Genomic DNA, 27379 nt, shown 5'->3' on the forward strand with positions numbered 1-27379 from the left:
GCCTTTACAAGCCCAAATCTGTGCAAAAAATTTGGATTCATTGTCATTTTCTGTCAGGTAGTCACACTGTCATGACATTCTGATGTTGAACTAACAGAGTTGAACATAAGCAGAGTTTCTCACACACAGACAGTCATTTCGAATTTCTTTAAATGATTCTGGAAAAATTTATCCAGCACTGAGCCGGAGGATCTAATTGGCTGTCCATCAAGACACTGGACGATCCTTGACCCAAATTAAGGCCGTTACTGGTTCTGACTGCAGCCCCATAACCATCAGAGGGCATCTGAGACTGAAGGGCTTCAAAAACGGCTTTAAAGGCTTCGTCTCCTTGAATGCCACAGAACTGACCGTTTGGATTTTGCAAGAGAGCTCCAATCATGGGACATTGAAAGGTGGAAGAAAGTTTTATTCTCTGATGAGAAAAAAATGTAACCTTAATGGTTCTGATGGTTTCCAACGTTACTGGCATGACAAGCTGATCCCACCTGAGATGTTTTCTACGTGCCACAGTGGAGGGGACGCCATAATGGTCTGGGGTACTTTTTCCTTCTGTGGAACAATGGAGCTTCAGGAGGTGCAGGGGCGTCAAACAGCCGCTGGTGATGTCCAGATGTTGCAGAGAGCATCCTTCATGACTGAGGGCCCTCATCTGTGTGGTAACAACTTGGTTTTTCAACAACGCTACAGCACACAATGCCCGTAGGACAAGGGACTTCTTCCAGGAGAATAACATCACTCTTTTGGACCATCCTGCATGTTCCCCTGATCTAAATCCAATTGAGAACCTTTGGGGATGGATGGCAAGGAAAGTTTACAAAAATGTGCAACAGTTCCAGACAGTAGATGTGGCCATCTTCACCACTTGGAGAAATGTTCACCTCCCCTCATTCATGAAAACACTTGCATCAAGCATGCCGCAACAGGGATCAACAATAACGGTGGAACTACTCGTTACTGAGTTCATGTTGGAACTCTGTTTTTTGGGGGGGGTTTTTTTTGGGGGGGGGGGGGGGGGGGGGCAATCCACTTTTGATCAGCTGTAAATCAGCCTGTTTCAGTTTAAGTGTTGTTTTCAGTAAATTGCATACTTAAAAAAAGTCTTGTCTCACTCCCATTTCTTCTACTTGCATGTTAAAGCTCTGACCGTGCAAAATGTGATTTTTTGCCATTTTTTCGAGTGGTCTTAAACTTTTGATCGGAACTGTATAAGATGCTGTGGCTCTGTAAACACGTTCCAATCACAGAATAAGATCCTCCAAACAATAACATCCTGACTATAAGGCAGTTCAGGTTCGTCACGTTTTTTTTAATAGAACAGTTTCTCTGAAAATGACTTACTTGGATATTCCTTTGTAATTAGGTAATAATAGCTTGCTATTTGCACTCAGACTCATTCTCACTTTGAATCATCCAAAAAAGAAAGTGAAAGAAAGGTTAACCATGTCTCAACCTGATTCTGATGATAATACGTAGAGTTCTTGTCTAAATGGCTGATGCTGGTTATGTTTCTTAGAAAATTCTTTCATTCATAGCTTTTTTAAGTAGAAAAAATAATGCTTTACAATTACCATATAACAATGGCGACAATCCTAAGGACAGCTTCATTCAGGCTCTGGCAGAAGTTTACCAAGGCACTGCCATTTGGCCCCATCCTTCCTAACATAATACCTGTGAAAACAAAGAAAACCCTCTGAAACAATGATGGATAAAATCATTTAAATTTCTTGATTTCAGGCAAGATGTATTCAAGAAATGTCAGATAAGAACAATGCATTTTTTTACCCATGGTGGCTGAAAAAATAACAATTCCAAGGACATTCATTCCATCACTTGTTCCTTCTCGTGTCCGTATGAGAACATCAGGGGGCGGAGTCAGATCAAGAGCAAAGTTCTGGATGTCGGTTCCGTTGTCATCCTGAATACCGTAGACGAGTGCCCGCCGTGTGGTGGACTCTGACTGGGCCTGACGCAATGTCGGTCTGGGCTTCACTATGTACTCGCTGCTTGTTCGATACTGTTGCCAAGGAACAGAAAGGGTTGTTCTTAAAAAAGAAGTCCTACAAAATGTAAACCTTTGTATCTGAAACTGCAGTTTGTGTCATCAGAAGTCATACCTGCTGAAATGTGGCCTGGACCAGATTTGCTGGAAACATGTTGCTGCAAGGCAAGCGCATACATTTAATGAATCGTTCAAAAAGGTTGAACACAATGCAAGCTAATAAAAAATTGAGCTGACCAATGCAGTGCATACATACAGACACCAAACTCAGTAGACCTCCTGTGACCTTATTTTGGAAATATCTGCATAAAGGAACTCTCTACTATATTAATCCATTCCTCTTTTCTTATGGAGTCAGATACTGAGAAGATGTTTTAGAGTGATTTAGTCCTTGATTCCAAGGACAAAATTATCATCATTTTGAAACTGTGCAATAATGAAGGCCAGATGCCTGTAATGGAGAAAATAAAACCATGAAATTTTTCCAAGATAGGTAGTGTCAGGAGACATAATTATTTCATCCATCCATTTTCTGCTGATTATCCCTCTCAGCAATGACCTCTTCCTTACAAGAAGGTGCAAAGGCTTTCCCAAACAAGTCAAGACAACTGTTCTCTCCAACGTTTTCAGAGTTTGCCCCATGGATTTTTCCCAGGAGGACATATCCAAAACACTTCATCTCCATCTCCAGGTCAACAAGCCATCATCAAAAGCAGCTCAGTCAACTCATTTTGATGTGGAGGACCTGTTGCTAAGGGAAACCCCAAACACACTTTGGAAGAAACCCATTTCTGCTGATTGTATCTGTGATCTTATTTCTTTGTGCTCAACCAGATCGAATGATAAATCATCAGCTTCACTTTCACACTCAGGGCTCTTTTCTTTTTGAAAAATCAGCTCAGCATCCTTGTCATTGCAGACTACCCTACCCACACTTGTGAACAAGACCCTGAGATGCTTGAGCTCCATCACTTCACAAGCAGTATCTCATCCTCAGAGGTGGCACTCCAAACGAGAACCATAGCCTCAGACTTGATTAATTGGTTTATTGTTGCTTCACGTTCTGCTGCAAAGTGAATACTGGAGGTCACCACTAAAAAAGCAAATAGAACCACATCATCTGTTAGAACCTGAGACAACCGAATTGCACCCTCTACCCCTTGGCTGAGCTTAGAGCCAAGGACGTATTGTAGCTGTACAAGGACAGCACAGCCCACAATAATGTACCCCTGAAGCACCCTTTGAAGGACACCCCGAGGGAATCCCACACTTCATCAAATATAGAGCGGATATACAGGATGGGCCATTTATATGGATACACCATAATAACATGGGAATGGTTGGTGATATTAAAGTCCTGTTTGTGGCACGTTAGTATATGTGAGGGGGCAAACTCCTCAAGATGGGTGGTGACCATTGTGGCCATTTAGAAGTCGGCCATCTTGGATACAACTTTTGTTTTTTCAATAGGAAGAGGGCCATGTGACACATCAAACTTATTGGTAATGTCACAAGAAAAACAATGGTGTGCTTGGTTTCAACGTAACTTTAGTCTTTCATGAGTTATTTACAAGTTTCTCTTTGTTCACAGGCATTGACATGTCGAAGAGGTTAACACGTGAGGAGCAGGTCGAAATTGTGTTGATATCTGGTGAACGCAGTAACTGGGTCATTGCAGCAGATTTCAATGCAAGACACCCTACGACACCACCCATCTCCCATGCTACAGTCAGCAAACTGCTTGCTAAGTTTCATGAAACTGGTTCAGACGCAAGAAAACTGTCACTAATGAAGAAACATCAGTGGCTGTCCTAGCTTCATTCAGCAAGAGCCCACAGCGTAGCACTCGCCGCATATCACTGGAGAGTGGCATTAGTTGAACATCCCTTCGGCGAATATTAGCTACTCACAAATGGCACCCTTACAAACTCCAGCTACTGCAGCATCTCAATGATGATGACCCAGATCGGCGCACAGAATTTGCAGAATGGGCAAAACAAAAATTGGAACAGGACCCTCAGTTCACGCAGAAGATTTTGTTCAGTGATGAGGCAAACTTTTATGTGAACGGTGAAGTTAACAAACAAAACCACCGCTATTGGTCTGACACTAACCCACATTGGATGGATCCCTCCAAGACCGTTGGAACAACAAAAGTGATGGTTTGGTGTGGTATATGGGGTACAACAATAGTGGGTCCATTCTTCATCAATGGAAACCTCAAGGCCACTGGATATTTGAAATTGCTACATGATGATGTGTTTCCCTCTTTATGCACTGAAGCTGGCACATTCCCTGAGTCTTTCCAGCAAGATGGTGCACCACCACATTATGGGTGCCAGGTCCGAGCCTTCCTAGATGAACAGTTTCCTGGAAAGTGGATTGGTCGTCATGGGCCAGTTGAATGGCCCCCAAGGTCTCCCAATCTGACCCCCTTAGACTTTTATCTTTGGAGTCATCTGAAGGCAATTGTCTATGGTGTGAAGATACGAGATGTGCAGCACCTGAAACTACGGATACTGGATGCCTGTGCTGGCATTTCTCCTGCGGTGTTGCTATCAGTGTGTGAAGAGTGGGAGAAGAGGGTTGCATTGACAATCCAACACAATGGGCAGCAGATTGAACACATTTTATAAGTGGTCAGAAACTTGTAAATAACTCATGAAAGAATAAAGTTACGTTGAAACCAAGCACACCATTGTTTTTCTTGTGACATTACCAATAAGTTTGATGTGTCACATGGCCCTCTTCCTATTGAAAAAATAAAAGTTGTATCCAAGATGGCCGACTTCTAAATGGCCACCATGGTCACCACCCATCTTGAGGAGTTTGCCCCCTCACATATACTAATGTGCCACAAACAGGACTTTAATATCACCAACCATTCCCATTTTATTACAGTGTATCCATATAAATGGCCCACCCTGTAGAGATGATCCAGTGTTCTGTGACCAAAACAAAAAAACACATCGTTACCTATTGCATAACTATTCACAAACTTAAAAGAAAACTTACAAAATCGGCTTCAAAACTTTTTAAAAAGAAAATTAAGGAATCGCATGTTCTCTTGTTAAAAGGTTCACACAAAGTGGTACTGCAGTATATTATTGTAGTTTTTCAACCTATGTATGCTTAATATAGAGCAATCCATACTCATACTCTGTTTAGTCAAACCCGGCAGTGTTTCATGTTTCCATTTGAAGCTTTGGCAATAGTGAGATCTTTTCGCCACTCCCCACTTGTTTTCAAAACATGAAGAATTTTGAATGAACTGCAGGGTTGTTTTTAGGCCAACAGATGAGTAAAAAAAAAACCCATCATACAAAACAAAAACAAAAATAAAACAAAGAAGAGCAAAACAGGAAAGGCAAATCTGCAACTTTCATTATTATTATTTAGCTACTCCTCTGTCTCCTTTCTATACATGCAGTGGGCTCGGTTTCCTTGGCAAATGAAAAACCCAAGTTCTCCCAACTAAAGATTATCACTTTATTAAACTATATACTAACAAGCATTTTTTCTAAAACATTTACATTCCTATTTTTGAAATTAGATTAGATTAACAAATTGAACTTGGGTTTTTACACTGGAACACAGTGTGCGTAATAAAAACAAGAATATCATATTATGACTTCAGGGTAAAAAAAACCCCTTGGCTGTTGTCTGATACAAAGCAGTGATATTTATTCTCTCGTCTAAACAAACTAAATTGAATTGTTTGACTGCGGTTGGTGAAGTTGTGCAATTCAGAAGTTGGAAGCACCGACTTGGAAAGCTTGAACTCACATCATTTTCACAGTTGTTTAGAGTAATAATCCTGTTTCATTTTCATCAGTTTTTTAAACCTTGACCAAAACCTCACCTTAACCTTTTCCAATTGCCTTTGGTTGCTCAAGCTAAACTTTCTTCTCATGCAAGCATGGGGTTGGCTTTCCAAAAAGTAACTGGTTTCAGTCTCACGCTCTTTGGATCGTGGTTTCAGGAAGGCATCCATCTCAGTCAAGTCGAGCAGCCACCTCTACTTTTTTTGGTATACCGAAAAAAGTAAATTGGGTGGTTGTTACATTAAAAAGTCTAACTTGGAATTTGAACACAATAATTTCATGTTTCTATGAACGTAATTAAATCATGAAGGATCTGTACGAAATTCAACAACTTAATTTGTTCTTGTTGAGATGACATGATACAATCTAGTGAGAGTGGTTAGTTGCTGAACTCGTGAAATTCACAAGATCGCACAAGATTTCAAACTGCAGAAAAATCACTGGAGTTATAAGAGGCAGACAACTACACACAAACCACATGCATGCTATTGCTATTTATTGTGGATTAACCTGTCAAGGACAAAAACAAAAAAAGTCTGCATCAAATAAATCATAGCTTTCCTGCATTTCCTAGATTGTTGGCATGGTGGTTAGTGCTGTTGCTTCACAGTAAGAAGATCTTGGGTTCAAATCCACATTCTGGCTAGTTTGCAGTGGTTTCTCTCTGGGTATTCTGGTTTCCTCCCACAGTTAAAAGTCATGCATGCAGTTATTAGAGTTAAGGTTACTGGTGATTCTAAATTACCTGTTAATGTGAGTGCAAATGGTTGTTTTTTTGTTTTTTTTGTGATAGACTGGTGAGCTGTCCAGGGTGTACCCTGCCTCGTAACCTATCACTTCAGGGTTATTTCCCAGCCCCCCTGCAACCAGGATAAAGATAGAAGGATGGTAGTTGTTGTAGACCCATTCAATTTTTATGGTAACCAGGATCTAGACTTTTTTTGAGCACTGTGTAATATGAAGACAACATATAGTATTTAAGTGACCAAGTAGTACTGGGGTAAAAGTTATTGAATAGTGTTGAAATAAAATGACAAATTTGTGAAGGATTAAAATATTCCAAGAGCTCAACTTACTTCATCTGAACATGTTTCAATTGCGTTTTATGAACACAAAATGCACAGGTTTATTGAATATGAAAAAGTTGTGTTGAATTAACTCAGTTGTTTAAGTTTCTGCCAAAGCAAAACATTTGTGTGCAATGTCCACTACGATATCAAGTAATTCCAACATGGCCTTTTTTTCAAGTGTAGCACTGTTTCTGTGTGGAGTTTGCGTGTTCTCCCCGTGCTTGTGTGGGTTCTCTCTGTGTCATGGTCCGTGAGAGCAGTATCCGGGGAGTATTTGGGTTGCTTTGGTGACCATGCCCTCGGGTCAGGCACCAGCATTGCACCTGTATTCCATCACAGGCAATTGCAGGAGGACTATTTAACCCAGCGCGGACAGCTCCTCCATGCCAGTCTGTTAGTCACTCTTGGTGGTAACTTGGCTCTCCTAAGCTCTGAGATTATTCAAGTATTCTTTGACCCGTGTTAATATTACACACTTGTGCCCAGGTCGCCATCCGGCAGTTGAAGACATTCACTGCTTGTCGTCCTGCCTGTTCTGTGTGCGAGAGAACTCTCCCTCCTAGGATTTTTCCCATGGACACCCTCCCCCATCTCTTCCCCCAATTCTTCCCACAGTCCCAATCACAGCTTCCCAGGGCATTTCAGTTCCCGATTTCCTCGGCTTGAGTTATATTCTTGTTTCCTTGGTGGTTTCTGATCGTATATGTTAAAGAAATAAATCTGTATATAGTTCCCGCGAATTTCGTATTGAGTTTGCTTTTTGGTCCCATCTTTGCATGTGAACCTTAGTTCTTGACACTCTGGGTACTCTGGTTTCCTCCCACAGTCCAAAGACAGGCAGTTAGTGGGGTCAGATTAATTGGTGATTCTAAATTACCGATAAGTGTGAATGTGAGTGCAAATGGTTGACTGTCTCTCTGTGTTAGCCCTGGGATAGACTTGGCGACCTGTCCAGGGTGTACCCTGCCTTTTGCCCTATAACATCTGGGATAGCCTCCAGCCCCCCCACGAACCTAATAAAGATAAGAGGATGGATGGAGTGACAACTATGTAAAAGTTTTTATAAATCCATTAATTCTTTAGTTATGCAAACTCTAGACTTTGTTGAACACTCCAAAAAATGATCTTAAAATAATCACGGGAAGGATTCCCACATTAATAAATGGCTTTCTGTTAGCATTAAGTATTTTTGTGGGACTAACGTAATTTGCAAGGGTTGGATCAACTTAAATAAATTATGTTGGATTCAACTACAGTAAATAATTTGATTCATCATTAATTACATTACGTTGGTCCAACTCAAGTACATTAAGTTGGAATAACAGAATTGCTTTTTAATCATGTGGAAGTTCATTCAAAGAATTTTTTTTTAGTTTATAAAGGAGAGCTTGACTTTAGCTTCCAATGATACATGAGACTTTAGAGAGTTCATTTTCTGAAATCTAATATGATTGAAAAGACAATAATATAGAAAAAAATCATTTGGGGAGGTGGAAATGTAATATTGGATTGGTTAGACTACGTACATGTGAGTTTTGTTTTGTCAAAAATTCCAGGCTTTGGACAACTTGACATAATATCTAGAATAGAACAGAATAGGATACAGTAGATTTAATGTCTACAATAGATTTCAATATAGTTTACACAAAAGCACTAAGGACTATAGTATTGTATTTGAATGTCAAACTTTGGAACTGCAGACTTCAACTCCAAAAAGTCAAACACATGCCGCACTTCCAAGTCCGAGTTTTTAAGGTCATTGCTCTGATTACTGGCTTCAGACTCACCATCCAAATAAACAGCCTGAAATCAGATGCTTGGATTAGAAAACCAAACAGATACAGAGACGCGCCAGGTGACAGTTAATAGTCCTGTTTACAGATACTGCTTATGAGAAACTGAGTACCATCTTCTATTAAAGAAGATTAAATGGTTTTTAGTCAACAATGAAGTCATCCCAGAATACGGGAACTGAATAGTTTAAGACAACCAATATGTTTAATCCTCTCTCGGGATTTGTTACAAATCCGAACAGCCTGAAAAACTAGGGTGCGGTCAGGATTGAGTCTGCTCTACAAACACACCATCACCTACTTACCCTTAGTTTAGGGTCACTTTAAAATCTGCACGTTTTGAAAGAAAAGCACATTTCCTATTTCTTTATTTATGATGTAAAACAATGACAAGTAAAATAAATACTTTGTGATTCTTAATGGATTATCTACGTAGGTGTACAGAGCCCCATTTTCAGCAGCCACCGTTCCCCGGCACATTATGTTACCTAATACAAGTCATGTTAAAAGGTGATCTCGGTAAAAGCCATTTTCCCAATTATGTTATAAAAATCTGTTCTGCTGATTAAAGAAGCAATTTTGCTAGCTGAGAGGAGCATAACCGACCCCATTGCGGGTTAAATTATTAGCTCAAAGTAATCGCCAAGAAATAACATACTTTTGAAACTTGTCAGGTTATTTTATTTAAAAAAAATCTATTTTCCTGTTTTCAAGGTGAGACAGACGGTGAAGTTTGAACTACAGCAATGGAACTTTTGATTATTTTGGCAGGTGCTTACATGTTTGTGAGAAAGATTCAAAGAAAAGACCTGGAGTACCTATCCTCCACTATCTTGTCAGTATTTTTGAGTCTGGTATCCATGCTAAAGGTTGAGATTTCTCTTGACTCAGTTTGACTCTTTGTTTACATGAATGAAGTAAAGACCACAGAACAAACCTCATTCTTAAATCACTGGTTAAACTGAACAGAAATTCACTAGCTGGGCCAACGTCACCGTTTTAGTAGGTAAAGGTGAATGCTTTGACATGAACTGAGCAGCAGTTTGGGGAAGGCCTCAAAGGGGACTGGCGACGGCTCCCAGGCCTGGCAGATCCCCATGTACTGAATAGGAGTGAGGAAGTTAAAGAATTGAGTACAAGGAGGGAGGGTGGGGCACGTAAACGAGAATGAACAGCTTGCAGAACTGGGGGAACCTATATAGATGACATCCAGAACGAGCATGTTTGGTGGCCTGGTCCTGCTCCTGAAATTCCAATATATAATCTCCAATCCATGAGATGTCCAACGCACCTTTGTTGGCCATCTCACACAGCACATGCTAAATTCAGCGCCTGTAGCAGTATGTTTCTACTGCTATCAAATGAGTCAAAGTCACATTTGTGTTTAATTCTTGGCTTGGAGGTAATTCTTCAGAAAACTTAGACAAATGTTCTAATCTCACCGGATCAGGTCCAGGAGTGCATCTGCAGAACTCATGATGGGTTTGCCGCTGTCCTCAGAGTCCTCTTTTTGGGCTGCACCTCCTGGGTGGATGATGGAGACCATGATGATCCCCACAATCACAGCCACAAAGGTGGTCCACAGGTAATACGATACTGTGATCAGACCGAGGCGACTGGAACATTTTGCATCGAGAGCTGCCAGTCCTGACATCAAACTGAAAGAAAAAACAAGAAGTTTGGACTGAATGCATTTTAACCTTTCCACCTCTGAGTTACCTGGATCTGTATACCCGTTTCTAACACTGATTAAATATTCCAGCAATCAAAATTTTAATGGTGTGCAACATAACTTGCTCTTTCTTGCCACAAATAGCATATGTACATACAACAAAAATGTTCTGGGAGGGTCCTGGATGATCGATGGTTCATTCAAGGGTTTGAATTCACCATCTGACCGTGAATTTCTGTGTGGAGTTAGCATGTCTGTGTGGGTTCTCTCCAGGTACTCTCCAGCTTCCTACAGCCCAGTCATTCAGTTAGTGGGGTCACGTTAATTGGGGATTCTAATTTGCCCATAGATGTGACTGTGAGTGTGAATGTGGTCTGTGTCACTGTTTTAGCCCTTTGACAGACAGGGTGTGCCCTGCCCCTATGGTAGCTAGGTTCCATTCCCCCTGTGACCCTGAATTGGATAAGTGCAACAATTGGATGGATGGATGGATGGATGGATGGACCGATTGGTGAATTCAAAATAATACTCTGGTGTGGCTTAGAGGTTATCAGATTGTGGCGCTGCTCAGGTGTTACTGAAGCCCAGGTTGCTTTGATTGCAACATTCAGTTTGTCTGTACTTTGTTGGGTTGGGTATTTTTTTATTATCTTCTTGGCAATAAACCACTGCTTGGCCAATCAAGCACAGCAATAACATCATCAGTAAAGAATTTGGTAGTAGTTTTGGTGCTGTGGACAGGTCCTAAGTCCTGTGGGAAACAGAAAATCAGCTGCTCCATAAATCTTCTCAGCAAATGGACGCACAAAGTGCTCGAAAGTCTTCTTTTAAATATCTGAATTTACCTTTGGACTTAATAAAATATAACTTGTTCATGACAATCCTCTCAAGGGCTGCAGTTATCCTGTTGCTTGTGCACCTTTTCTACCACACTTTTCCCATTCTCTAAGCTTTCTATTAATATACCTTCATATTGCAATTCTGTGAACAGACAGGACTTTTCAGATATTTCCTTCTGAACTAGGAGTACACAAGGTATTTATATTCTGAATATGAATTTATTCAAACTCCAAAGTTTTAGCAGCTGCACCAAATTTTGTGTTACATGCGAGTACATTTTGACCTAGTAACAACACGCAACACACAAATAAAGTATTCAGACAGCAAAGAGCAAAGGACACATAGGAGAAGAGCATCAGGTGGTTAGAGGCTAATTAAAACACTGGACTCAAATGCAGGAAGCTGTGGTTTGTTTCTCAGTTTCATTTCCCTTTAAAAGAACGATTGGAAGCTCCAAAAGCTACTGATTATGGACGGTGATCATTAGACATATCCTACATACTGAATGTTCAAAGTAAATTCCTCAAAGTAAAAATGTTAGTTTCACCTGTGAAAGCAAACAAAAGAGAAATGCAATGAGACAAATCATTAAAGAACCATCATCAAAACCAAAGATTAAACTACATACAAATTCTCAAAACAAGATTAATGAAGAAACGTTTTGTATTTCTCAGCAAATAAGGAAAATAAATGGATGCTTTTAAATGTATTTTTTCATGCAAAATCTTATTCAGTGAGCTAGTTTTATGTTGAATAATAAACAGCATTTCCTTACATGGGATGTTTGTTAGTAATATTACTGGTATATAAACAGATTCATGAGCAAAGCTCCAATAGAGATACGTTTAGATAAGTTGGAGCAGATAAAACAAACTGTAAAGACGTGCAGGCAGCACATTGACACTTTAAAAAAGGAGAATTTTTATGGAAATGAGTCTAAAGAGGGCTTTTCTGTGGAGAGAAACAAAGTTTTCACTCTCAGTGAATAAAATAATGTACTTTTTTTCAAAACCACAGGCTTACCTTTGTGTTATGATAGTAAGAGGGGCCCACTTCCAACACATAATTTTTCAACATGAAGGTTACTGGTGTGAAAGAGTGTACTTTAACCCAAACCACAATGACTTTCTAAACCATAGGTGTCAAACTCTGGCCCGCAGCCTAATTACATTTGGCCCGCGAAGCCATACCAAATTACTATTAGAGCTGGCCTACTGGTATTATACAGCTAATATATATATTGTTTAGTATTAAGCTTTGCTTGTTCCATATTCAGTTTTCCAACAAAACTTATTTGAGTCCATAAGAAAAGATTCATTCTTATATCTGGAGGAAGATTTTTTTTCCATAAATATTAATGTTAGCCCGAGACTTTGTTCCAGTTTTGAATTTTGGCCCACTGTGTATTTGAGTTTGACACCCCTGCCATAAGTCATTGTTGATTTTGTCTTCACTCTCCATCCCCTGCCAAGCTGCACCTGTGATTCTGCGGCTGCTCGCTGATGAGCTGACAGATAAGATCTTTTCTTATCCTCTGCATCCTTACCCTATCACCTCTGCCTCCCACAGGGTGCCAGCCTGCCCTGTTGAAACACTATTTTTTTTTTCAATGTTTCAACTGAAAAAATAGAATGCCATTGATCCAAAGTAGAATGCCTTTGATCCCTTGTGATGTCATCATCTTGCTGAGAGAAAAAACCCTTAAGTAGGAGCTTTGCTCTGTTAAACTTTGCTGCTCAACGGACCTTCACCTGACAGTAAGCAAACCCTTTTGGAGAGTTTTGAGAGAATTTCGCGTTACTTAGCAATTCACTGACCAAGCCGACACATTTCACCATGTCAGCTAACCCATCCTTCCGCTCAAATGAGCTTGGAATAGTTAAAGGGAGCATTTTGGGAAACCACTACAAGGTAGAGGCTTTCCTTGGAGAAGGGGGCTTTGGTATTGTAGCCAAATGTCGTGATACCATGACCAACCGAGCTGTGGCTATTAAAGTCAACAAGAGCGACCCTGATATTCTGCAACAGGCAAAACTGGAAATTTTCATCCTGGAGCAGCTGAGAAGGTTGGATCCAGATGCCGCCAACATTGTTAAATGGAACAGCTTTTTCCACGACGGAGAGCGTGTTTGCTTAAAGTTCGAACTCCTTGATCAGTGCCTGTGGGACTATATAGGGGACCGGAAAAACCAGGGTCTCCCCATAAGCGAAGTCAGGCCAATTTTAGGTCAGCTCACAAATGCTCTGTCCCACCTGGGTTCTGTGGGAATAGTGCACGCTGACCTCAAACCTGGAAACATCATGGTTGTAAACCGCCATGAGTCTCCTATCAAAGTCAAACTTATAGACTTTGGCCTCGCATGTCCTGCGTCTGCAGTGATGCCTGGTGACCGTGTGGGGACAGTTGGTTATAGTGCACCTGAAGTTATGCTTGGCCTTCCTTACAATGAAGCAAGTGACATGTGGTCTCTGGGGCTGGTAGCTGTGGAGCTTAGTACAGGGGTGCCACTCTACCCTGGAAATGAAGACTATGATGTTTTGAAATTCATCATAGAGACTCAGGGTCAGCCACCAGATCATGTTCTAGACTCTGGCGTGTACACTGAAGACTATTTCATTGAAGACAACGACAACCAACAGCACTGGACATTTAAGACTGACCAACAATTTCAGTACGAGACAGGATATGAGTCCCTGGAGACAAGATACATAAAACTGACGCATCTTGATGACCTCGAACAAGTAATGATGTTTAGAAGAGGACCTGAAAATGGCCAACGTTCGTTTGTAAGCTTAATTAAACAGATGTTGGCCTTGGATGCAAACCAGCGCATAACACCGTCGGAGGTTCTCCGGCATCCCTTTTTCAACCCTAAGAGTTCCCCTTGCATTGACATGAGTGCTGAAAGACCACAAAACCCTGTGGTCTTTCAGCACCCTTCAAACTTGAAGTGCAAGAGATCAGAGAAAATCAACTGCAGTTTTCAAAACTCGGTTGAATTTTCTCAGCAAGTATTCGTCCACACGTCAGCCAGCCCATCCTTCAGCTCAGATGAGCTTGAAATAGTTGAAGGGAGCATTTTGGGAAACCACTACAAGGTAGAGGCTTTCCTTGGAGAAGGGGGCTTTGGTATTGTAGCTAAATGCCGCGATACCAAAACCAACCAGGCTGTGGCTATTAAGGTGAACAAGAACCACACTGATATTCTGCAACAGGCAAAAAAGGAAATTTTCATCCTGGAGCAGCTGAGAAGGTTGGATCCAGATGCCGCCAACATTGTTCAATGGAACGGCTTTTTCCTTGACAGAGAGCGGGTTTGCCTGAAATTTGAACTCCTTGATCAATGCCTGTGGGACTACATATGGGACCCGAATAACCGGCGTCTCCCCATAAGCAAAGTCAGGCCAATTTTAGGTCAGCTCACAAATGCTCTGTCCCACCTGGGTTCGTTGGGAATAGTGCACGCTGACCTCAAACCTGGAAACATCATGGTTGTAAATCGCTATGAGTCTCCAGTCAAAGTCAGACTTATAGACTTTGGCCTCGCATGTCCTGCGTCTGCAGTGATGCCTGGTGACCGTGTGGGGACAGTTGGTTATAGTGCACCTGAGGTTATGCTTGGCCTTCCTTATAACGAAGCATGTGACACATGGTCTCTGGGGCTGGTGGCTGTTGAGCTTGTTACAGGGGTGCCACTCTACCCTGGAAAAAAATATTATGATGTTTTGAAATTCATCATAGAGACTCAGGGTCAGCCACCAGATCATGTTCTCGATCCTGGCGTGTACACTGAAGACTATTTCACAAAAGACAACTACAACTACAACCAACAACGCTGGACATTTAAGACCGCCCAACAATTTAAATACGAGACAGGATATGAATCTTTGGAGACAAGATACATAAAACTTAAACGTCTGGATGACCTCGAACAAATAATGATGTTTAGACGAGGACCAGAAGATGGCCAACGCTTATTTGTCAGCCTAATTAAACAGATGTTGGCCTTGGATGCACACCAGCGGATAACACCCTCTCAGGTTCTACGGCATCCCTTTTTCAACCCTGGCCTCTCCAACAGGTTCCCAAGTATCAACATTGAAAAACCATACAGAGTCAATCTCCAGCATGGCATCTTCCACCCTGGACAAAAGTGATAAAAACACAAACTGGGGTTGGAAAAGGATATTAACAGCAAATTACACTGGAAATATTAATTAAGCTGCTCCAATAATTATCACTTTGGCTTTTTTTTTTTTAAATTTTCACTCCCCCCACCCCAACCAGTCGTGGCAGAGGGCTGTCCCTTCCTGAGCCTGGTTCTGTCGAAGGTTTCTTTTTAAAGGGAGTTTTAAAAAGAAAAAGTTTTAAAAAAGTAAAAAGAAAAGTTTTAAAAAGTTTCTCCCTTTTTAAAGGGAGTTTTTCCTTCCCACTGTCGCTAAATGCTTGCTCATAGGGAATCTTCTGATTGCTGGGGTGGCCAAAACTCTAGGGGAACTAGCAATTCTTGTGAAAATTTAAAAAAAAAAAAGCCTACCAATATTCAAAGCAGAGCAGCGGACACCTTCCGCATCACAATCAGTCTTTAATCCGACCTAAAACACCATGTTTACAGAAATAAATTCCATACAAATTGGAAATAAATTGTTGTTTTTGATTGTTTATAAATATATAGTGCTACCCTTCAGCCTCCTAGTAGAACATACCTGTGTTATACATGTGAAACTCCTCCGATTTTCAGAAAAGTTGACCTCTGACCCTTGAAGTCAAGTTCACTGAAAATTTAAGCTTCACAGAGATTTTCAGTAGATGCAACCATTTGAAAAATCTACACAATCACAAACTTAGATGTCCACAGCGCCTCGCCATATACCAAAGATTAAGAGGTGGTTTTTTCTAGGTTTTTATAAAGATTACAAACACAAATAACAAAATGCCAACGCTCTTGTCATTTTTGACAACGCTATTTTGATGTTGTCTATGTAGTGCAAAAAAACAAAACAAACCCAAAATTTACTAAATAAAGTAAATAAGGTATATACTACATAGTATACAAAATTTTAGTGGTCCACAATGGGGTCAATGAACAGAATGAAGGAAGTAAGTCTTTTATATGACAATGGTGTGAAAAAGCGTTTTCCTATTTGTATGTTTGTCACACTTAAACATTTCAGATCATCAAACATTTTTTTTCTTTTTTTATGTAAAAAGAAAAATCCTTTAACTGTCCAGTTTTCTTGATGTTATGATGCTTCTACCACTGGTTTGTCATTAATAAATCAGACTTTGTCTTTTTCTGCTGCAGCAGCCAAAGAGAAAATGTAATCACACAAATCAGAGGTGCAGATTTACACTTTACCTGAAACAGAGCAAAAGTGCTTTTTAAATAGGTTAATGAATATTAAGTAATATAGGCTAGATGTCTGGACATTACTAGTTTCATTTGGGCCTTCTGGGCCATTAGTCCTCTGGCTTATTGCCAGTTACCAGCCAAATAGCTTGTGTATTTTATTATCTTAGTGTGTTAAAGATTCTAGTTCTTATTCTGGTCAAACTGTGCTTCATTATTTGTTTACAGCACAGCTACAGTTCCAGGTTACTTCAAGTCAAAAGGATACTACATATCAATGGCCAGCAGCCTGTATTCAGTTTGAATATTGCTGTAAATGTACCCTGGATCTGTTTCTATTGGGTTGTGAATTTGGTCTCACTGTTACATCCAACTTTTAGAGTGGGATAAAGACAAAAGAAACAAGAGAGAGTGATTTGTAGTTAGAATCCAAAGTTGCTTCTGTTTTGCCCACACACATTGATGATGATTTCACATCACTAAGCCAGGTTATCAAATGTGGGACAGAATGTTAGCAGAATCTTATAATTCTCATAAGATTCTGTTTTTGTGTCATTCAATACAATGTGTTTATGTGTGACATACTGATATGAATCATAGTATCTTATGGAATTCCAAAAATGGCTGCCAGGACAGCTGCCACCACAATGATGTGACACACTACAAATCAACTCTTTGATGCTCTGTGCTGAGTCTGCACAATAACCTGCACTTAAACATTCATTTAATATCACGTACACATATACACATACTGTCCCTCAAGAAGACACTGAGAAAAAATAAAGAATAACATTGAGCCTGTAACTTTGCCATAAGTCATAGGGTGGCCAAATTTGGCCCGCAGCTAATTACATTGGCCCGCGACAGCCCATACCAAATTACTATTAGAGCTGGCCTACTGGTATTATACAGCTAATATATATATATTGTTCATTATTAAGCTTTGCTTGTTCCATATTCAGTTTTCCAGCAAAACTTATTTGAGTCCATAAGAAAAGATTCATTCTTATATCTGGAGGAAGATTTTTTTTTTTCAATAAATATTAATGTTAGCCCGCGACTTTGTTCCAGTTTTGAATTTTGGCCCACTGTGTATTTGAGTTTGACACCCCTGTTCTAAACCGACCAGACAGCTTTTAGCGTCCACATTCAAAAAGTAACAAGCTGGTGAAAACGAATCTAAAAAGGATAAAGAGAAGCAATAAGCAGGCACTGTGTGAGAACACATTGTGAGAGCTTTGGTGTTTATCCGGTCGTTAAGTGATGACGTGACGAATCCTACTTCCAGGCCTAAAGTAGTCTGCGTTTAATATGGCTTTTGTGTTGTTAACATGTTTAATGTTTTGTATTTTCTTATATTTAATCTCAAAAAGCTCCTAAAACAGTGAGTGATCACTGTTGACCTCCCTCAGCTTTTATTACCGCTAATCATTTATTAAGCTCAGTTTTTAAAACCTTAGGATGTAACTACAGCCCAGCCCATGCAGCAGTATATGAATGACTAACCTCGTATTGTGGATTATCTCAGTTGTTCTCCTGGCTGAAGTTTGGTCCTTTTACAGCATCTTGCCATGCGATTACATTTGTTCCTGACACCGAGAACACTCACGTTAACTTTATCGAGTGGAAAAAAGTTAGCTTGTTTATATTATGCTAACATAGTTGTGTCGCTAGCGGTCACGTATCACATCATATATACCAGCTAGCCAAACTTTAGTAACCCTACAAACGTCATTGCTGTTTAGTTTTCTGTCTTCATTATGTTTGAAAGTGATAACAGAGCTGTACGTTTTTAATTTGTTTCCCAAAACCCCGCAGTCAGGACATGCTATATTGTATTTAGATAGAAGCTAGCGAGCTAACCTCCTGCTAACTTCTAATTCGTTAAATGTCATAAATTCCGTTTTCATGGATGCCTGGATGTTAAACTCAATTGTTACACCTGGTAGAGCAGAACGCTGATCATTTTATTAAAGATGAAATACTTTAGACAGTTTTTCAACTCTCAGTAATGCCACAGTGATCGTTTGATATATGGACCTGCAGAGGAGTTTAGGCCCAGACACGGCTAGTGACGTCAGACTTAACAACTGGATACTCAATGAGCTAACAAAGAAACAGAGATGAACTGTTCAATCAATGGATCAAGCGCAAATGGAGCTAGGATGAATCAAAGGCAAACAATACTGTCAGTTTATTGCACTTGCAGTACAGGTAAGCAGCTGATCAAATTATTTTGCTATTTTTCTATTCACATGGATTTAAAATTAAGTAAAGCCTTATTGCATCTATCATTTTATTTTTATTTTATTTTAGATTCACATATTTTGTCAACTTGATTCCAAGTCAATTATCCCAAACCAGCAGAATGTAAATGTATGTATGTCTTAATAAGCGACTGAATACATTACTGGAAACTTTAGATATGCTAAGTTAAGTAGTGATTTGGGTCATTGTGTTAGAGCTGTACTGACGTGCAGGTACCTGGACACGACGAGTGGGAGAATCAGCATCTTCAGCATCCTCATTAGTAGCTCACCAGGAAACTGAAAGTACTTCACCTCCTGTCAGGGTAAGAGAAGAGAAATAATGGTCACTGGTAATTTTAGGAAGTCTGTCACACAGATTTTTGAAGAGGACCTTATGTTACTTCAAAAGAATAATGAACAGGAGCAGGGCATGACAGTGACGCATAATGAATTTTCTTTTGAAATAGTTTAGATGTCTGTTTATAAAAAAAAATTCAGTTCCATGGCACAGAAATGGAGACTCTGGACTATTTTCCTATTTTCCTTCTTTGCTTATAAATGGGTACATGTTATAATCTGCATTGTAAACGTATTCATCTCACCCTATCCTCTGCACTCTGTCACACCAACTCTCTGAATGTCATCCTTCACTACATCTGTAAATCTCGTCTGTGGCAATTGCTCTTTGCTGCCTGGCAGCTCCCATCTTCAGCCTTCTTCCTGTGCATGTTCTCCAAACTGTCCTAGTCTTGTGTCTCCAACGTTGTCTCCCAAACACCTCAGCCTCAGCATTCCCTCCTTATGGTTCTCCTTTCTAATCCTGTCCCTCCTGGTCACTCCCAGCATTCTTAACATCCACCATCATACAGGAAGAAAATACACATCCAGCACAAGCCATTATAAAAAATGTGATGCTGAATTACACTTAAATATTTTAGATTTCCTAGTACAGAAAATCTTTTGATTCATCACTGTCCTTCCCACAACCTCTGCCAGGTTGAGAAACAAAATATCATAAGACTTGCAGAAATAGAAAACAACATTTTCTTGTCCTTATGCTGAGTTTAACAAGCAAAATGGTATTTGAAATATTGATTTTCACAACAGTAACAATGTGTGGAATTTGAGAAAAAAGAGATCATTTCATCTAAAGGATGGATGTAACACCCTTAGATGAGGGCTGGTTGCAGCAGAATAACAGTGGCTCACAGTATCACGTAGCAACCTGTGTTTAAAAGTGGTTTGTTTCTGTAAAATTGTAGCAATACATACTATTCAAAAGTAACAAAACAGTATGTGCCCCAGAGCCCAAGCTTGGGCATCATTTAGAGACTCAAATCTCAAAAGATGGGAAACAAATCCAGCACTCTCTCCAGCTTCTCTTTCATCAATTCACCTCCATCCTTCCATTATACAAGCTCCCATGTTCTTTCTCTCATTCTTCAAGTGTTCTATTTTTGAATCCTCTCAAGGAGCAGGTGAAAACTGGTTGAAATTCACTCAGTGAAGCACGCTGAGAATAAACACAAAGAATAAGAGAAAGAACATGGGAGCTTGTATAATGGAAGGATGGAGGTGAATTGGTGAAAGAGAAGCTGGAGAAAGTGTTAAGAGCCACCACATCATCTACAAGCTTATGTCAGTATAGAGAAAAGGGTTCTTCAGGTATTGTCTTTAGGTTCAGTAATTGGCTAAAAGAGGAGAGCGTAACAAATGCGATCATTTCATAGCAGTTGTAACTGAAAACCAAGTTTTGAATATGTGAATATTTTCTACCTTCTTTAGCAGCAGACCATATGAAGTCGACAGGTGGTCACTTGGCTCAAGTCATGCTATGCACAATTATAACCATACATGCACAGTACACCCATAAAATAATGTAGCCACAATTTTAAACAGTCTAAAAATACCTGTCTTAGATTGCAGAGGCAAAGTAGGAAACAAAAAGGAGAAACATTTTCCCTGAAAGTGGATCAATGAACTCACCGGCTAATTGTGAACACAGAATCTCCTCAGCACATTTCTACTTGTTTCGTAGTTTTTCAGTAGCTCCATGCTTTAAAAGTAGTTGCACAAACGGATGACTGAGGTATTTTTGGTTTCAAAGAGACATTAGAAGCAGTCTGACCGTTATTGGCCCATCCACTCTGTGTCTTCTTCTTTTACCAGGACTGCTACAGAAGCACTAAAGTGTTAACTGAAAAACTTGCACAGCTATGACCTTTTACTAATATGGCTATTTAAGGTTTTCATTAACAAACTATATGAATTAATGCAACTTTTATTATTAATAGAATTCAGCTAAGGGGGCACAGATACTTTATTGGGTGGGCCTAACAACAACACTGCTTTAACCTAATCATATTACAGTATCCATAAAGAAATATTACATTACATTAATATTAACAGCTGTAGCAGAAAGCTAGCTCTCTTATTCATAAAACTGGCTCTGTGCCACAACTAGGCAAACTATAACCCTGGTAGCTCTGATGCTAGCGTTTAAAACCCAGCTAGCTGGAGCTGCCATGACTGACATATCAAACATTTTGGACATTTACTGCAGTGCTGCTTCTTTTTGTTTCAATTCAGTGGGCTACATACTGAACTTTAGAATTAGAAACAAAGTATCAATCCTTATTGAAAATCGCTAACAATTTCTCCGTCATTGAGGAGGGAGTGCCACAGAGTCAGTCATTTCTTTTTAATTCAGATTCATTCCTGACTGAATAAGTGGAAAAAATTAACAGGGTGAATTAACAAATTGTTAAAAGCATTTAAAAAGCAAAAAAAGGCAATTGTGTTGCCAAGGCCGATTGACTTTGATGTTGACTTTAGCCTTGAGATGAAATGATGTCCCTGGCTGTCACAAAAGCTGTGATTTTGTAATTCCAGTTGGAACAAGGTAGGTGATGAGTATTTTATCAAGGTTGTAAATCCCACAAAGCCTCAGAACTTCTATCGCTTTCATTTGTATATACAGAGTTTCCCCCCTAACTGGCATTTTATTATAACATACTGGAACAACTGTAAGTTCATGACCTGCAATAAGTTGATAGCCTGTCGTGGGAGTACCAGGCTATCAATTTATCGCATGGGTGGAAAATGTGATGTTAAAGTGGTCCAGAAAAAGAAAAATCTCACTGTTACCTTTCACTGGTGTTGCATTTCTTTGATGTTTACATGAGAAGTTATTAAGCATTAAACAAAGATTTGTTAAATCAGATGGAAAAAAAAACAGCTGCAGCAGAGCGGGCTTACACATATGCACAGTGTATTAACATGGATGACATACCAGCTTTTGACCTACAACAGCTTACATTTCTCTGCTTTTCACTGCATATGTTCAGATTTCATTTTATTCAGAAATGGTCAATATAGAAAACATGTAGTCGCTTTCTTGTTCGACCTTTGTTGTCCTCTATTTTTTGAATTTGGATTTCCTTGTTGATTGTAGCCTCCCGTGTGTTTCTCCATGTTCAGTCATGTTTTGTTTCTGTGTTTTGTTGCTTCCAGATTTATTTTGTAAGTCTTCTGTCTCTTGTGCTTTCCCTTTATTTTCACTTAAGCAGGCCTTTCATTTCAGCTCTTCATTGTTGCCCCATGTCTCAACTCTACCAAATTTACTTTCTGCGTGTTCTCTAGATGAATACAGGACTACCTATATATATATTTATCTTGCTTTTTGGTGTTTTTTTTTTTTTTTAAAACCTGTAGTGTAATGGACCCATCACAGGAGATTTTCCTGACATGTTTCTTAATGATTACAATGAATGCACTTATAAACAAATACACTGGAAAGCAATAAGATCATGTTTGTTTTGTATTTTTATAAGATTTAATATCATTCATTCATTCAATCCAGAAAATGCCCTACTCATTAAAGGGCTGCACAGTGATGGCAACAAGAAAGATCAAAATAAACATTTAATCTATTATTAAACTTAACTGGCTCAAAATGTAAAAGACAAGTGGATCTTGTTCTGACATGTGACATAGGAACTGAACATTTAAACAGTGTTCCCTGAAAACCCTCTTTTGTCTGATTAAATCTTAACAACACTTAAATTTACAATAATGGATTACTCAATAGTGGGTAATACATTTCATTACTGTAGACGTCTTTCTGAAAGCACAGTAATTACATTTAAGCGTATTTTTCCTCCACTTATTGTGTCAACACAGTGCAGAGCTGCTACTCCCACAGAGGTCAATTATCTTGTTAATGGTGTCACATCGACATTGTGCATGACTCTGGATACTGTGGCGCTTCTGAAAAAGAAAGCCTCAAATCACAAGTACTTGACTTCCTGCACTCTCTAATGTGCACCTTATAGCAGATAACCCAAAAGTTAGAGAGGAAATGGCATCTCATTAATTTAGAAGATCTTCATTTAACCTGGAAAAATAGTTTATTGCTTTATATAAAAGCCCTCCTAAAAGGCTTATCTTACATCTTACTTTTCATTAGTGAAGAAAATAAGAGCAACCCCAGTTTTCTTTTCAACACTGTAGCCAGAATCGGTCTGCTGAGCCAAACTTTCCTTGAACCTTAACTAGTAATGAGCTCACATTTCTTCACAAATAAAAATCTAACCAATAGAGAAAAAATGATTCATAACCATCTCACGATGGCATCATTACATGCAGATACTTTCATTAACAGTACCACTGATGAGTCTGTCCAATTAATCTTTGAGTTAACTTCAGTAATCACTTCCTCCAAACCTTCAATGTGTCTATTAGACCCCAATCCTACAAGACTGCTCAAAGAAGTCCTGCCATTAATTAAGGCTTAAATATGATTAATAGAGATAGTTTAATCTTACATATGATCCATCTATCTCTATTAATGGGCTACATATCACAAACCTTTAAGGTTTCAGTTAGAGCTGGGCGATATAAGATTTTTTCATATCACGATATGTTTTTTTTTTTTTTCATTTCAGGCGATAAAGATATATATCACGATATAAGCCAAATAACTATATTTGTAAGATTTAAATGTGCCGTTGCTCACAAGTAAAATGTGAGATAATCAGCAGCTTGTTTTGATTTAAATATTTATTTCCCATAATAAGTTCAACAGGGTAGATGTACTTAAGGAACATGAGACTTTTTCAGATAAATAAAGGCAAATATTGCAAACCACACAAAAGGCAGCCGCTAAAGCGTTTAAGTTTCAAAATAGAACAAACAAAACAGACTACTAAATTGTCAATTCCACTTAGAAACAAAATATTAATTCTAAAAATAAATCTTAGTTTGTTTTACAGAAGAACAGACAAAATTGACTAACTTTTGTCAATATCAAATAAACTGAGAACTAAAAGGAAATTCTCAATCTCTCCTTGTTGTATAGCTTAACTTTTCAAACAGTTTTAACAGTTACTTTAGCCTGACAAAAGCCGAATGACAAATTAGCGCTTCCAGTCAGAGATTGAGCATGCACCGGTTTATTGTATTTCCAGACTTGCTTTCGGCACAATTTACAGTGCGCGCTACTCTGTTTTTTGTCAGACTTGAAATAGCCGAAATACCTTCACACTACGGAACTTCTATGCCTCTTCTGCTAGACAATCTCTCCGGCATTGGAACCATCATCTGTTTTCTCTTCAGTAACCTTCGGTCACGCTCTCGGTTGATTTTTCTCTAGTCGGCACACTCATTTCCTCCATTACCCAGGCGGCACGGCGGCTGGCTGCTTCCCAAACAAATACACATGTGCGGCTTGGCACTTGTGCTGTGTAACAAGTCACGTGACGTGACGCTGCGGCTGTGATTGGTTCGGCTCTGCGCTACTTAATTTGGATTGGCTGTTCTTTTTTTTTTAAGAGGACAAGAGCGGCGAGGTCTATCGCAATAGTTTAATTTTTCTTTGAGAAAAAGTTATTTCGCAATACATATCGTTATCGTTCTATCGCCCAGCTCTAGTTTCAGTAATTAAACCATCACTTGATCCAGCTGTCTTAGTTAATTATACATCTATACATCACCAACCTTCCTTTTATCTCAAAGATAGTTTTAAAGTTAAGAGTCTAACCAAAGACACTTATATTTCAAAAAAAGCTTTTTTTTTAATCGTTCACAAATCACAAAATCAACACCTACTGTATGATGTGGTGAAAGTGGAGTTCAACTGACTATTACTCAGTTTTATGGAAAGAAATCCCTTCTGATTGACTTTAAGAAACTCCCAAAGCAACATCACTGGTGTGTAAAGTAGACCTTGTTGTTCATTCCTCTCACAGACTCTATTACACAATAGAGACTGGCGTAGGTGGAAAGAATATTTCAACAGGAAAAGAGTTGAGAGTCATGGCTAAGCACAGAGAGGTAAATCTAATATGCAAGTTTTGGGGGACAGTTTGTCGGCAGATCCCGTGGGGTTTTGTGTGTTTGTGAGTCCACCAGGCTTAACACTGGCCCCTGTCCAGTGCAACAGTGGACAGCTGTTCTCTATCAGCTGTGCTGTTTCCATCCCATGCAGCCAGAGCGCATATCTCCAAAATGAAACTGGCAGTGGATCAGTTGCTTGACAAAGCTTCTTTCCTCCCAAGTCGTCTCTACGGGCGCAGTGCAGTTTCAAAGCTCTAAACCAGGATCATGCAATTTAAAATATAATTACACTTCATGCACCAGAATATAAAGATCAATTGAATATGTGCTACACAAGTCCTTACATAAAAGTATTTATGTTTTTTACGTTTTCTTTATTCTCTTCTCCCATCATAAATAGAGGCTGGCTTTATCTTCTGTTAAATTAATTGGTATATTGCTTTATTAATAATGAGGGTGTTATAACGTTTTCACACTAAAAACGAGATAAGGTGAACAAGGTTTATCGTTTATGTATTTTAATGTTAAACATGTGATTGAGGCTTCAATTATGAAGTTAGAAAATACAAATGGTAATTGAAAAAAGTGAGTCCTTAGAGGTGCTGTACTGGATTCAGAACCACCGGCTGTATTATTAGAGCATGAGCACCACAGAGTTTACTGTGTATAATCTGGATTTCTTTTGGCTTTTAAGCTCTGTCTGTTAGATTGTCAATACTTCCACCTTTGTTTTGTTCGCCCAGTGTTTCCTCTGTGTATAATAATCCTCTTTTCCCTTTGTGAAAGCTTCTGTTATGTTCCTGTGAAGTCTTATGTTGCTTGCTCCTGTTTCTAAAAATAATAATTTGATATAATATAAAAATAATAATAATATAATATAAAAATATGTTTATTCTAAATAATAAATAATAATTCATGAATTCAAATAAATATTAATTTTAATAACATGACACCTAATCACATATGAACATGAATTAAAGGCCCTTTAAGTTTATGTAAGTCCATCCATCTATCCAAATGACAACCGCCGGGTAAGTTTAATGTGAATGGTATATTGTAGCCATTAAACAAATAAGTTCAGGTACAAATAGAGGGGTTGGCTTAGAAAAAGTGCATAAAACTCAATTTGTGGGTGTGACAATAGCTGACAAAATTTGCTGGAAATGTCACATGTGATAAATCTGTTACTGTTCTCTACCTTATTTAGACTACTGTGTGGAGATGGGCTTATTTTTATTGTATTTGTATATAGATGTTCAAAATCGAATAATTAGTCTATCGACTTGTCTGTCTGTACATCCATTCATTATCTTCTACTTATCTGAAATCGGGTGTGTACAGGACCTTGTGGAGCTCCTTTTGTGAGAGAGACTGTTGACGTGGACAAACAATCTCTTTCTTTTTCTTTTTTTTTTCTTTTTTCCTTTTAAAAAGTATTTATCGTCCATGTCAAGGTAAATTGTTGACATTGCTGAGGAATTGAAATTTAAGAGGAAGCTTTCAAAATATAAAGGAAATTATAATTGATTATTATTTTTTATTATTTTACACTAGATTCAAATTTAACTACCAGTGTTATGCAAAGCTGTAAAAAGAAAACTTTTATAAGCATATAAACATCCAGAGGCAAATAAGACATATTTTTAAGTACATATATTATACTCGTAGTGTTTTGTTTGCAGTGAAAATGATCTTTCTACTTTTGTTATGTCAGCTTATGTTCTGTGTGCCTAATGCTTTAACACTGCAAAGTATGTTAAAGTCTTGTGCATTTGAGTTAGCAGAAACAAAGAGGCCTGTGCCGCACTGCATGATATTCAGATTTCAACAATACTTTTATTAGTAAAACTTTCACTCTAAATTTCAGCCCTTCCTCGTTAAAGTTAAGATTTTAATATTCCCTTCTTGAACTAAAATTAAAGCTTGATTGATTGATGGCTTGTACTGGATGGGAAAATCAAACAGAGAACATACATATATATCCCGACGCATCATGTGAATGAATTGGTTCTTATAGTGCTTTTGTGGTCTACTCTGAGCACTCAACACCCTTTATACAACATGGCTCAATCACCCGTTCACACAAGCACTTTTTTTCTATGCTTAAATGCTTTCTGACATTCACACTCCAGTGTATTCATCTGAGAACAACTTCAGGTTAATATCTTGCCCAAGGATATTTGGCATGGAGGCTGGAGCAGTCAGGGATTGAACCACCAACCTTCCAATTAGTAGATGACCT

The 27379-nt window shown here is 38.9% G+C and overlaps 2 protein-coding genes across 2 annotated transcripts in view; both read right to left on the minus strand.

Annotated features, from left to right (window-relative positions):
* Positions 1 to 27379, minus strand: part of s100p (S100 calcium binding protein P) — a 320093-nt gene that overhangs the window by 50031 nt on the left and 242683 nt on the right. The window lies entirely within an intron of this gene.
* The window catches only part of slc1a7b (solute carrier family 1 member 7b), a 52823-nt gene that overhangs the window by 10219 nt on the left and 15225 nt on the right, over positions 1 to 27379 (minus strand). Inside the window, exons 2-6 of the mRNA XM_085150625.1 lie at positions 19037 to 19116; positions 10132 to 10347; positions 2118 to 2160; positions 1786 to 2017; positions 1572 to 1671 (exon numbers count right to left, since the gene is read on the minus strand). Of these exons, the coding sequence (XP_085006751.1) occupies positions 1572 to 1671; positions 1786 to 2017; positions 2118 to 2160; positions 10132 to 10347; positions 19037 to 19116 (671 nt within the window). The remainder of the gene's footprint in view (positions 1 to 1571; positions 1672 to 1785; positions 2018 to 2117; positions 2161 to 10131; positions 10348 to 19036; positions 19117 to 27379) is intronic.

This window comes from Neolamprologus multifasciatus, chromosome 23 (genome assembly GCF_963576455.1).
Source record: "Neolamprologus multifasciatus chromosome 23, fNeoMul1.2, whole genome shotgun sequence".
Taxonomy (NCBI): domain Eukaryota; kingdom Metazoa; phylum Chordata; class Actinopteri; order Cichliformes; family Cichlidae; genus Neolamprologus; species Neolamprologus multifasciatus.